The sequence below is a fragment of the Palaemon carinicauda genome, chromosome 24, assembly GCF_036898095.1.
Source record: "Palaemon carinicauda isolate YSFRI2023 chromosome 24, ASM3689809v2, whole genome shotgun sequence".
Lineage (NCBI taxonomy): Eukaryota > Metazoa > Arthropoda > Malacostraca > Decapoda > Palaemonidae > Palaemon > Palaemon carinicauda.
This window is the reverse complement of record NC_090748.1, coordinates 73,991,785-74,004,007: the sequence shown is the minus strand read 5'-3', so window position 1 is coordinate 74,004,007 and position 12,223 is coordinate 73,991,785. Positions and strand designations below refer to the sequence as shown.

General features: G+C 36.5%; 2 protein-coding genes across 4 annotated transcripts; both read right to left on the bottom strand.

Moving 5' to 3' along the window:
* Positions 1-1,771: 1,771 nt before the first annotated feature.
* LOC137617869 (uncharacterized) lies at positions 1,772-3,788 on the bottom strand. Of its 2 annotated transcripts, XM_068347818.1 has the most exons (3): positions 2,388-3,788; positions 1,968-2,215; positions 1,785-1,872 (listed from the first exon to the last, which is right to left on the bottom strand). In XM_068347818.1, the coding sequence occupies exon 1, from the start codon at positions 3,625-3,627 to the stop codon at positions 2,926-2,928; it is 702 nt and encodes a 233-aa protein (XP_068203919.1). In that variant the 5' UTR covers positions 3,628-3,788; the 3' UTR covers positions 1,785-1,872; positions 1,968-2,215; positions 2,388-2,925. The 2 variants fall into 2 exon arrangements, with proteins under 2 accessions (XP_068203918.1, XP_068203919.1); XM_068347817.1 differs by lacking the exon at positions 1,968-2,215 and having other exon boundaries at positions 1,772-1,872.
* A 4,658-nt stretch (positions 3,789-8,446) lies between these two features.
* Positions 8,447-11,780, bottom strand: LOC137618152 (uncharacterized). 2 transcript variants are annotated; one of them, XM_068348181.1, is made up of 3 exons: positions 9,408-11,780; positions 8,988-9,235; positions 8,447-8,892 (listed from the first exon to the last, which is right to left on the bottom strand). In XM_068348181.1, the coding sequence occupies exon 1, from the start codon at positions 11,651-11,653 to the stop codon at positions 10,082-10,084; it is 1,572 nt and encodes a 523-aa protein (XP_068204282.1). In that variant the 5' UTR covers positions 11,654-11,780; the 3' UTR covers positions 8,447-8,892; positions 8,988-9,235; positions 9,408-10,081. The 2 variants fall into 2 exon arrangements, with proteins under 2 accessions (XP_068204282.1, XP_068204281.1); XM_068348180.1 differs by lacking the exon at positions 8,988-9,235 and having other exon boundaries at positions 8,450-8,892.
* Positions 11,781-12,223: the final 443 nt, after the last annotated feature.

Here is a 12,223-nt window from a genome sequence, read left to right as displayed (position 1 = left end):
CGGAAACCAAATTTTTAGGTTTGATATTTGACTGTAGACTTACATGGGTTTCTCACCTAAAAGCGCTAAAAGCTAAATGTGTTGAAGCTCTGAATATCTTAAAAGTATTGTCCCATACATCATGGGGGGCAGACCGCAATACTATTTTAAAATTATACAAGGCCTTGATTTTTTCCAAAATTAGTTATGGTTGTGAGGTATATTCTTCAGCCACCCCAAGCCGGTTAAAAATATTAGACTCGATACATCATGCAGGTATTAGATTATCTACTGGAGCTTTTAAAACCTCGCCTATCCCAAGTCTCCTTGTTGATGCTGGAGAGTTACCTCTAGACCTTTACCGAATGTCTTCCATTCTTCGGTATTGGTTTAGATTGCAAAGACTCCCTAGCTCTCTAGCCTTTCAGACTGCAAGCCTTGTAAGACACGCATCATACTTTGAGTTGCACCCAAAATCTCCTCAACCTTATGGCTTTCGGGTGAAACGATTTTTAAATAGTCTGGATATAATTAGAAATAAGGTACTTCCATTCAAGGTATCATCAACGCCTCCATGGAAATTACCTGACATATCATTTTGTAAATGCTTTATTGGAGTTAAGAAGAATATGACTGACTTAGAATCCAGGTCTCTTTTTATGGAACATGTCGAAGAACATAGGGGATCGACTTTTATATATACTGATGGCTCCAAATCTGATGCTGGCGTTGGATTTGGAGTACATAGTAATGATTTTAATTGTAGAGGTGCACTTCCTCTAACAGCTTCCATATTTACTGCCGAACTGTATGGCATATTAACCGCTATTGAGAAAATAGCTTTGGAAAAGGAGGGTAATTTTACAATTTTTAGTGATGCAAGGAGTGTTCTTCAAGCTTTAGAAGTTTTTAATTCTAGTAACCCTCTAGTTTTAAAGATTTTAGAATGGCTTTTTATTATTGGACGGAAAGGTATAACTGTTCGATTTTGTTGGGTTCCAGCACATGTAGGTGTGTCTGGGAATGAGAAGGCAGATTTACTGGCGAAGAATGCGGCATCCGAGTTGTTACCAAGGAGGTATCCCATTCCATGTAACGATCTCCTACCTTACATCAAGAAATTGGTTTGTGATAAATGGCAACAGCACTGGGACAGTCAAGACGGCAATAAAATGAGGGAAGTAACAAATATCATATCACCTTGGAGGTATAACATGATTCCCCGAAAATGGGAGACGACTCTTTGTCGTCTCCGTATTGGTCACACACGGTTGACACACGAGTTTCTGCTGAAGGGCCAACACCAACCGTATTGCGAGGACTGCTTAGTACCTTTAACAGTGAGGCATTTGTTGACCGAATGCCCTAATTTTACTAACCTAAGAAATAGATATCTGTTTGAGGCTCAAGGTGAGGATGGCAGGTTTATCCTTGCCAAGATTCTTGGACATGATGTGTCTTACTATGCGAGCGGAATTTTTAGATTTATTTCAGAAGCAGGTCTTCTGAAAACTATTTAACTATTTTAATGACTTCTTAATTTTTATGGTTTTAATCGAATTCTCTTTTAATTTTCATATACAGTAAATGGTATCGGCGTCAATGACCTTAGATGTCAGGATGCCAGAAAACTTTCAATCAATCAATCAATCAATCCTTCGGGTAGGGTATGGAGTGGACCATCTGGGAAGTATACTCTCATTGTAAGCAGAACACCATAAAAATCTGTGGTTTGAAATAAAGGTTGGAAGGAAAAATGTAATTAAATATGATATTTATTACATAAATAAGCCTTTAAAATAACGTAGTAACGGAGTTACAAACAATTGGTTGGAGAACAAGGCAATTCACGTAGATCGTAGGGCGTTTCCTTCGTTCTGCTTCGCTCGCTGTCTGTAAAGATATATTCAGGCAGATTAGTATCTAAAAAGCATGGTCATTTATGTAGAAGAATATACCCATCGGAATAATAACCCACTTAAAATTACCTTACAATTGAGCAACTGAGGTTTACATTAGTATCAGGAAGGAAATAAAAGGGCCGATACATCGAAACCAAACACCATCCTGAAATGAACGGTAAACCTAATATAAATTTGCTCGGTCGTAATATGGGAGACAATTCGTCATAAATATAATCACTCGAAACATTAATGTATTAGACGATTCTCTTACCCAAGTGTTAACAACGTGAATTTATAATAAGCTAGAGTTACTAGTCCGAGAGCTAAATCACCTGAAAGGACAAGAGAATACGATATAGAAAACATATTGACCACAAAAGAACTATTACGAATCTTCATAAGATTAAAAATGACAGACAGGAAAAACTTTAATAGGCAACACAAGGCAATGAGAGTTCGCAATGATAACCTTAAAAATAAGCCCTATATATTCTTGGTACTCACCATTGTCGAACCATGCACAAAGGCGTTGCAGATGGATTTTGGCAGATTTTCACAAGAGGGTGACGTAGACCAGGGATCCCAATAAAAGCCTTTAGCCTAAGAAAGGCATGTCGGACAAATCAAAAATGTGGAAACCTTTCCAGGTGAGTGAGGTCTCTGTGTCTCTGTCTCTGACACTGTCGGACGGCCGGGCTGCCTGCCTCCTCGTCGGCGTTTTCGCTCGAGTAAAGCATATGGAAGGAGGAGGAGTTAGCAAACTATCCATCTTTAAAGACTGGACGGCAGGAAAGACACTTTGATGGTACCAAGAGTAGGGCAATTGAAAATACCAAATTCTTAATAATTACTAGTCTTTCCTGTCGCCATGTGAAAATATGAAATGTCTTGTACAGTCCAGGGGCGAAGATGGGATTTTTTCAGAAATGAAAAAATTCCATCCTGAAACATATGTAACAAGGACAATTGTAAGAAAAAATACATTTAAGAAATGTAAAAATAATTAAATTAAATACAAGAAAATACAAATACTGAATAAAGATTAAAGCATCTGTCTTGTCCTTTCTTGGCTTAATATAGCAGCCTTTCTTTTGGGCCTTAAGGACGAAGTAACAGAATTACAAACATCAGGAGTAGCTGAATTGGTACTTCCTGTGTTTTCTAGTATTGGAATAATATTATTTACACGCAACCTTGATGTCTGGCCTGTTTTTCCCTTCTTAATAACAGCATGGGTAACTTCACCCAAATCATTCTTTAAAACTTCCAAAATTATGCCTAGAGGATAATTATTCCTTTTGGTATGTTCCTCCTTAATTAATACAACATCGCCAACCTTCAGTAATTTATGAGTAACGGGTCGATACCGCCCCTTTCTGTCAACTGCTTGCTGAATCAGAGTACCTAGAAATTCATTATGATAGGTCTCTATTAAAGTCTGCCTAATTTTACACAACTTTACGTAATTCTGAGAAATAGCTTGATTATCAGGGTCAAATTCTGGATCTTCAACTGAAAGAGGTTGAAGATTAGGGATAAGGTTTAGAGAAGTCAATTCATAGCCTCGCACGAGCTGTTCCGGCGTTATTGGTTCGGGCACATTGTCAGTCTCAGCACGAACAGCTTCTTTGAAGGCTATAGGTCGTCGATTAATGAGATGCACAATATTACAGACAAGAAATTCAAAGTCTACATACGTCAATATAAAATTCTTAATTGCTCCAAACATTAATCTTTTGACCATTTTTACACAGACTTCTACTAATGATCCCAATTCACTGCAGCCTTTGAAATATTGCTGAAAGGAGAGGGGTTTTACATTATTTTCCTCAAAATATAATTGCGTCTGAGGGTCACTAATGAAGGAAGTTATGGTATTACCTCCTGCCACCAACTGAGTTCCAAGATCACTTATACAAAGTTGAGGAATCCCGTACTCAAAGCAGTGTAGCTGAAATGCTCTTAAAAATTCTGCAACATTCAAACTCTGCAAATTTTGAGGTTAACTGCCCTAGACCAAGTACAGGTGATACATAGTAACCAAACCTTACGGGTCTCTTTTCCATCCTTCGTATTGAAGGGTCGTAGATAATCCATTAATATGTTAGAAAAAGGAACCGTAGGAGGATCTGCTCTGAAGTCTCTGTAAAAGTTCTGATTTAACCTTATATAACGATTATTAAACCTACGACAATGAACACACTGTTTAAGAGCTTTTTTCACAACTGAGAAATGTTTAGGGATGTAATAATGCTTTCTGAGCTCTGTTAATACAGAATAACATCCTGAATGTAATAATTTGAGGTGTGCATCCCAAATAATTAGTTTGGTCAAATGACTGTCTGGGTGCAATAATAAAGGGTAATTTCCACTTAAGCCATAATTCCATTTTTTGAATTTACTCTTAACTCTCAGAAGACCCTGTGAATCTAAAAATACATTAAGTTGCGTTATAATAGGAGGAATGTCTTTTCTGGAATTAAGACCATACTGTAGGTAAGAATATACCTCAGGATAATGCTTTCTTTGTTCATTGTTTAACAAGTAATTTATAGCCTGGGCAAAGTAATTAGCGACTGGTGAGCAAGCAATTTTCGCTTTCAGCTTCCACTTGTGCACCACTAAGAAAATATTGCGAAAAATCAATACAAGTTTCCTGAAATTGGAATAATTATTAATATCAATAAGATTGTTAGCAACTTCAATAACCTGAGCCGTGGAAGGAGTTGCTTGAACCTCAGTGGGCATCTCAAATGCTGGTATGGTAGTTGACAATTCTGGAACTTCATTTATACTTAAATTTGGTCCTGAAAAAAAGCAAGAATTTTGCAACTGGTTGTATGACACACATCTGGTGATTATGTCCGCAGGATTGTTTTTCCCTGAAATAAAGCTAAATTTTATAGGAACCGTTTCACACATTCTTTGTATATTATGAAGTCTATTTACGACAAATGGAGAATGTTTATTTAATTTGTCCAATTTCAAGGCAGCAGAGTTCAGCCAATGTAAGGCACAGAGAGAATCAGTATATACGTAAATATTATTAACCTTTAAGGGTTTTAAGCAAGCAGATCCAGACAAATCTTTGTAAATCTCAAGAGCACACTCAACACTTAAATGTATTGCGTTAAGTTCCAGAGAGGGCATGGATTTACTCTTGAGTTGCTTATTTACAAGTCGGTTTTTGGCATGTATAAAGCTTAAGCGATTGGATTCAATATGCTGTAAATAGAGTACACAACCAAATATGTCCTTACTTGCATCTGAAAAAATATAAATATCATAATTGCCATCTCGTGGACCAACACACCTAGCAATTTTTAAAGGAGGAGCTCTGTTGGTTTGCCTGCAAATATTAATCCATTCTCTCTGCAATTCTTGCGTTAATGGTTGATCCCAATGTAAATTCTTTTGACACTGTAATTGATGCATGAACAATCTACAGCGGTTAAACAATGGCATATTAAAACCAAAAAGGTCAAACTGTGAAGCAATTGTTTGTAAAAGAGACCTTTTAGTATTAGCATTGGGATCAAGACAAATTGGTTTAGTGAAAATTTCGTCGGAACATCGGTCCCAGTTTAAACCAAACAACTTGTTACGTAAAGGCGTAGCTGCCTCGGCTTCGCGGTCCACCTCATCCTGTAAAGTCAAGTCATTAGTTACAACCTGCTGAATGTCAAATTTATAGGGATTGAATATATTTGAAAGCTGTTTATACGACCACTCTAACTCCTCTTTAGTGTTGGCAGTAATAGCCCCATTGTCCATATAAATCATGGAATAGATAAATTTCTTTAAATCTGCTATTCGAGAATCCTCTGAAGGTTGTAACACAAGTATATAATATAATGAAATCATTAATAAAAAGGGACTACATCTAAGGCCAAAAGGTAATCTTACATTCTTAAAAGCCAATAAGGAAAAATCGCCTTGATTCACATTTTTGTACCAAAAAAATAACAACTTGGACTGATCAGTTTCTGTTAAAGATAACATATTAAAGGCTTTCTTAAGGTCAAATATGAGTAACTTTTGGTCAAATCTAAGCTGTAAAAAGGAAGAGGACAATTTTTGGTTTAACGTAGGCCCTGAATACATGCACTGGTTATGTGACAAAGATATATTATTAAAAGAATCCCTAAGGTTAGACAAAAATACAATCCTACATTTGGTACTATCCCTATCCAGTTTAAAGATAGGCATGTGTGGTAAAAAAGAATGTTGAGGATTCTCACTTTTAAACACTTCTAAATCATAAATGGGTTCAATTATGCCTGCCTTCAATTGCTCCTTAATTGTTTGGTCAACGAGCTGCAAACGTTCTGGATGTCGTTTAAGTCTCTTGAGGTTAGACCTTAATATCAACTTAGATAGATGTTCATTCTTTGAAAGTAAATGAGAAACTTTCCCATTCCACAGCAAGGGAACGATAATACGTCCATCAGACTCCCTACGACGAATGGTTTTGATGGTAAATTCGACCAACTGGTTATTAAGTTCAATACTTTCATCATTGTAGGAATTCTGATCGTAATTTAAGTAATAATTGCATTCAGACTCTAGAAGTTGATCAGTGGCCTGTTGCAGTGGTTTCTCCATAAGCATACCTCTTTCATTTATTACAGAAAATGAACAGTTTACCTCAAAGTTATTATTAACGTCATCATCGGCAAAAATATCAACTTTAGAGTTCAGCAAAAATGAATTACTCTGGATATGAATAGCAGAACTACTCAAATGGGTTACTAACAGCCGAGGTTGGCACTCTCTATCAGCTAAACTATCAATATTCTTGATCATTAAATCAATGCTACCAGACAACAAAATACCTGCATGACACTCGGTATACATCGATGAATTTATTCCTCCAAAAACTGTATCTGTACCTGCAATACAATAAGCGAAGTCTGTACCTAAAATGAGCTGAACATTATCAATTTCATGAGAAAATTTATTAAGGAATTGATCAGCTAATTTAACACCTTGTGCCTGAAATTTATCAACTAATCTACCAAGCAGAGGTAATTTCAATGCTACATTAATGTTTGGTACAACCAAGCAATAAATCATAAAGGATTTATCTCCAATCGTAACAGGAACTTCAACAATTTCAGTAAAATACTCCTTGTTACCATTAAACCCATTAACTGTTAGCTTTACTTTAATGATTTTAAGATTATTCTCCTCCGCCAATTTCTTAGTGACAAACGTGCTCTGCGAACCACTGTCCTTCAGTCCTCTGTAAACAGTCCCCCCAACTTTAAATGAAAAGGTGGGTAAAATGGAATCACCTTGACAAGTAGGAAGTACGGCAACACCGCTGCTTATTTGAGGAGAAGTTTCCACCTTGGATTTGCAGTTATTAATATTGTTAGAGTCTCTGTCTGGTGACTGACTCCTATCACATAGGTAAGTCATATGCCAGCTGTTACAATTTGAACAGCGTCTTTTGAATTTAAAACGACACTTACCGGAAACATGATTAAACTGGCCGCATTTTACACATCCATTTCTAGATTTTAAAATATGCACTTTATCTGTAGGAGAAAGAAAATTAGGGCACTTATGGATAAAGTGAAATTTATCAGTATTTCCAACTGCAGAACACAAGGAACACTGAGGCGAAGACCTGTCTTTATCATATGTTACTGCTTCCGCAGCCATGCTGGTAGTACTCTCTTTAGGAAGAGGGTGTGTTAATGTTTTGACACGTGAAGCTTTACATTTCAAGCTTTCAACACCTTTCCCGTCACTTTCGTACCTTTCGCAAGCTGCAAAGAAATGTGAAATAATATCATTTAAGGAAGGATGAGTTTTTCCTGTAATATTAATAAAATGACGCTGAAAGCGACCATTTAAGCCGTGCCAAGCAAAATATCTGACAAATTCATCCGCTCCAATGTTAAAAGTCTTGACTGCTTCACATACTGATCGGAGGATGGAAATAAATGTGAAGGGGTCATCACCCTCTCTTAGACTTAACTCCGTAATTTTCCTAATTGCATTGTTTTTACAAACCTCCTTAGAAGCAAAGGCGGAAATCAATAATTCTTTGGCATCTACATAACGCTGATTGTCAGCTTCCAGAGAACATAATAAAGTTTTTGGTCGACCGTCTATCTGTTGCTTCAGCAATAAAAGTAAATCTCTATCAGGATACTGAAATACATTAGTTGTAGCCTCAAACTCTGCTATAAATTTCAATAAATCTTCTCCTTCTTTACTTGTAAACTTAGGAAGAGGAGCTGTTGGCTGTTTCAGTAAACTGCGGGCCACGTCGGGAATATTAGAACCATTATTACCCCTGGAAATCTCAAGTAATGGTAAACAATACTCAATTTTATCTAAATAATCCTGGCAACTTGTTAATTCTGGCTCTAACTCTGCTTCATCAGATACGTCAGGAAATTTCTTCAAGAGGATATGATCATCTAGCTCTGACAGCTTGTTTCCATAATTAACAAGAAGACCTTTAATAGCTAACTTTTCTTCTTGTGTAAGGGCAGAATAAGTGTCAGACCTATTGAATTGTTCGGTGACTTTTCTCCGAATGACTTTTCGTTGTCCAATCAGTACCTGTAAGTTAGCCATTATAACAAACGTATAACAAATGCAAAATAATAAAATGTTGACTTTCTGAAAAGGAAAAATATATTTATTTAAATGAAATGTTAATATCCTGGAAAGGAAAATGTCAAAGTCCTGCAAATAGAAATATGAGACTACTGGGAGCCCCGGTCGTGGTCAATTCTCTACTGGATCATCTGCACCATCATTAAGCACCTTTCATTGTGTTGCCCCACGTTGGGCACCATAAGCAGAACACCATAAAAATCTGTGGTTTGAAATAAAGGTTGGAAGGAAAAATGTAATTAAATATGATATTTATTACATAAATAAGCCTTTAAAATAACGTAGTAACGGAGTTACAAACAATTGGTTGGAGAACAAGGCAATTCACGTAGATCGTAGGGCGTTTCCTTCGTTCTGCTTCGCTCGCTGTCTGTAAAGATATATTCAGGCAGATTATTATCTAAAAAGCATGGTCATTTATGTAGAAGAATATACCCATCGGAATAATAACCCACTTAAAATTACCTTACAATTGAGCAACTGAGGTTTACATTAGTATCAGGAAGGAAATAAAAGGGCCGATACATCGAAACCAAACACCATCCTGAAATGAACGGTAAACCTAATATAAATTTGCTCGGTCGTAATATGGGAGACAATTCGTCATAAATATAATCACTCGAAACATTAATGTATTAGACGATTCTCTTACCCAAGTGTTAACAACGTGAATTTATAATAAGCTAGAGTTACTAGTCCGAGAGCTAAATCACCTGAAAGGACAAGAGAATACGATATAGAAAACATATTGACCACAAAAGAACTATTACGAATCTTCATAAGATTAAAAATGACAGACAGGAAAAACTTTAATAGGCAACACAAGGCAATGAGAGTTCGCAATGATAACCTTAAAAATAAGCCCTATATATTCTTGGTACTCACCATTGTCGAACCATGCACAAAGGCGTTGCAGATGGATTTTGGCAGATTTTCACAAGAGGGTGACGTAGACCAGGGATCCCAATAAAAGCCTTTAGCCTAAGAAAGGCATGTCGGACAAATCAAAAATGTGGAAACCTTTCCAGGTGAGTGAGGTCTCTGTGTCTCTGTCTCTGACACTGTCGGACGGCCGGGCTGCCTGCCTCCTCGTCGGCGTTTTCGCTCGAGTAAAGCATATGGAAGGAGGAGGAGTTAGCAAACTATCCATCTTTAAAGACTGGACGGCAGGAAAGACACTTTGATGGTACCAAGAGTAGGGCAATTGAAAATACCAAATTCTTAATAATTACTAGTCTTTCCTGTCGCCATGTGAAAATATGAAATGTCTTGTACAGTCCAGGGGCGAAGATGGGATTTTTTCAGAAATGAAAAAATTCCATCCTGAAACATATGTAACAAGGACAATTGTAAGAAAAAATACATTTAAGAAATGTAAAAATAATTAAATTAAATACAAGAAAATACAAATACTGAATAAAGATTAAAGCATCTGTCTTGTCCTTTCTTGGCTTAATATAGCAGCCTTTCTTTTGGGCCTTAAGGACGAAGTAACAGAATTACAAACATCAGGAGTAGCTGAATTGGTACTTCCTGTGTTTTCTAGTATTGGAATAATATTATTTACACGCAACCTTGATGTCTGGCCTGTTTTTTCCCTTCTTAATAACAGCATGGGTAACTTCACCCAAATCATTCTTTAAAACTTCCAAAATTATGCCTAGAGGATAATTATTCCTTTTGGTATGTTCCTCCTTAATTAATACAACATCGCCAACCTTCAGTAATTTATGAGTAACGGGTCGATACCGCCCCTTTCTGTCAACTGCTTGCTGAATCAGAGTACCTAGAAATTCATTATGATAAGTCTCTATTAAAGTCTGCCTAATTTTACACAACTTTACGTAATTCTGAGAAATAGCTTGATTATCAGGGTCAAATTCTGGATCTTCAACTGAAAGAGGTTGAAGATTAGGGATAAGGTTTAGAGAAGTCAATTCATAGCCTCGCACGAGCTGTTCCGGCGTTATTGGTTCGGGCACATTGTCAGTCTCAGCACGAACAGCTTCTTTGAAGGCTATAGGTCGTCGATTAATGAGATGCACAATATTACAGACAAGAAATTCAAAGTCTACATACGTCAATATAAAATTCTTAATTGCTCCAAACATTAATCTTTTGACCATTTTTACACAGACTTCTACTAATGATCCCAATTCACTGCAGCCTTTGAAATATTGCTGAAAGGAGAGGGGTTTTACATTATTTTCCTCAAAATATAATTGCGTCTGAGGGTCACTAATGAAGGAAGTTATGGTATTACCTCCTGCCACCAACTGAGTTCCAAGATCACTAATACAAAGTTGAGGAATCCCGTACTCAAAGCAGTGTAGCTGAAATGCTCTTAAAAATTCTGCAACATTCAAACTCCTGCAAATTTTGAGGTTAACTGCCCTAGACCAAGTACAGGTGATACATAGTAACCAAACCTTACGGGTCTCTTTTCCATCCTTCGTATTGAAGGGTCCTAGATAATCCATAAATATGTTAGAAAAAGGAACCGTAGGAGGATCTGCTCTGAAGTCTCTGTAAAAGTTCTGATTTAACCTTATATAACGATTATTAAACCTACGACAATGAACACACTGTTTAAGAGCCTTTTTCACAACTGAGAAACGTTTAGGGATGTAATAATGCTTTCTGAGCTCTGTTAATACAGAATAACATCCTGAATGTAATAATTTGAGGTGTGCATCCCAAATAATTAGTTTGGTCAAATGACTGTCTGGGTGCAATAATAAAGGGTAATTTCCACTTAAGCCATAATTCCATTTTTTGAATTTACTCTTAACTCTCAGAAGACCCTGTGAATCTAAAAATACATTAAGTTGCATTATAATAGGAGGAATGTCTTTTCTGGAATTAAGACCATGCTGTAGGTAAGAATATACCTCAGGATAATGCTTTCTTTGTTCATTGTTTAACAAGTAATTTATAGCCTGGGCAAAGTAATTAGCGACTGGTGAGCAAGCAATTTTCGCTTTCAGCTTCCACTTGTGCACCACTAAGAAAATATTGCGAAAAATCAATACAAGTTTCCTGAAATTGGAATAATTATTAATATCAATAAGATTGTTAGCAACTTCAATAACCTGAGCTGTGGAAGGAGTTGCTTGAACCTCAGTGGGCATCTCAAATGCTGGTATGGTAGTTGACAATTCTGGAACTTCATTTATACTTAAATTTGGTCCTGAAAAAAAGCAAGAATTTTGCAACTGGTTGTATGACACACATCTGGTGATTATGTCCGCAGGATTGTTTTTTCCCTGAAATAAAGCTAAATTTTATAGGAACCGTTTCACACATTCTTTGTATATTATGAAGTCTATTTACGACAAATGGAGAATGTTTATTTAATTTGTCCAATTTCAAGGCAGCAGAGTTCAGCCAATGTAAGGCACAGAGAGAATCAGTATATACGTAAATATTATTAACCTTTAAGGGTTTTAAGCAAGCAGATCCAGACAAATCTTTGTAAATCTCAAGAGCACACTCAACACTTAAATGTATTGCGTTAAGTTCCAGAGAGGGCATGGATTTACTCTTGAGTTGCTTATTTACAAGTCGGTTTTTGGCATGTATAAAGCTTAAGCGATTGGATTCAATATGCTGTAAATAGAGTACACAACCAAATATGTCCTTACTTGCATCTGAAAAAATATAAATATCATAATTGCCATCTCGTGGACCAACACACCTAG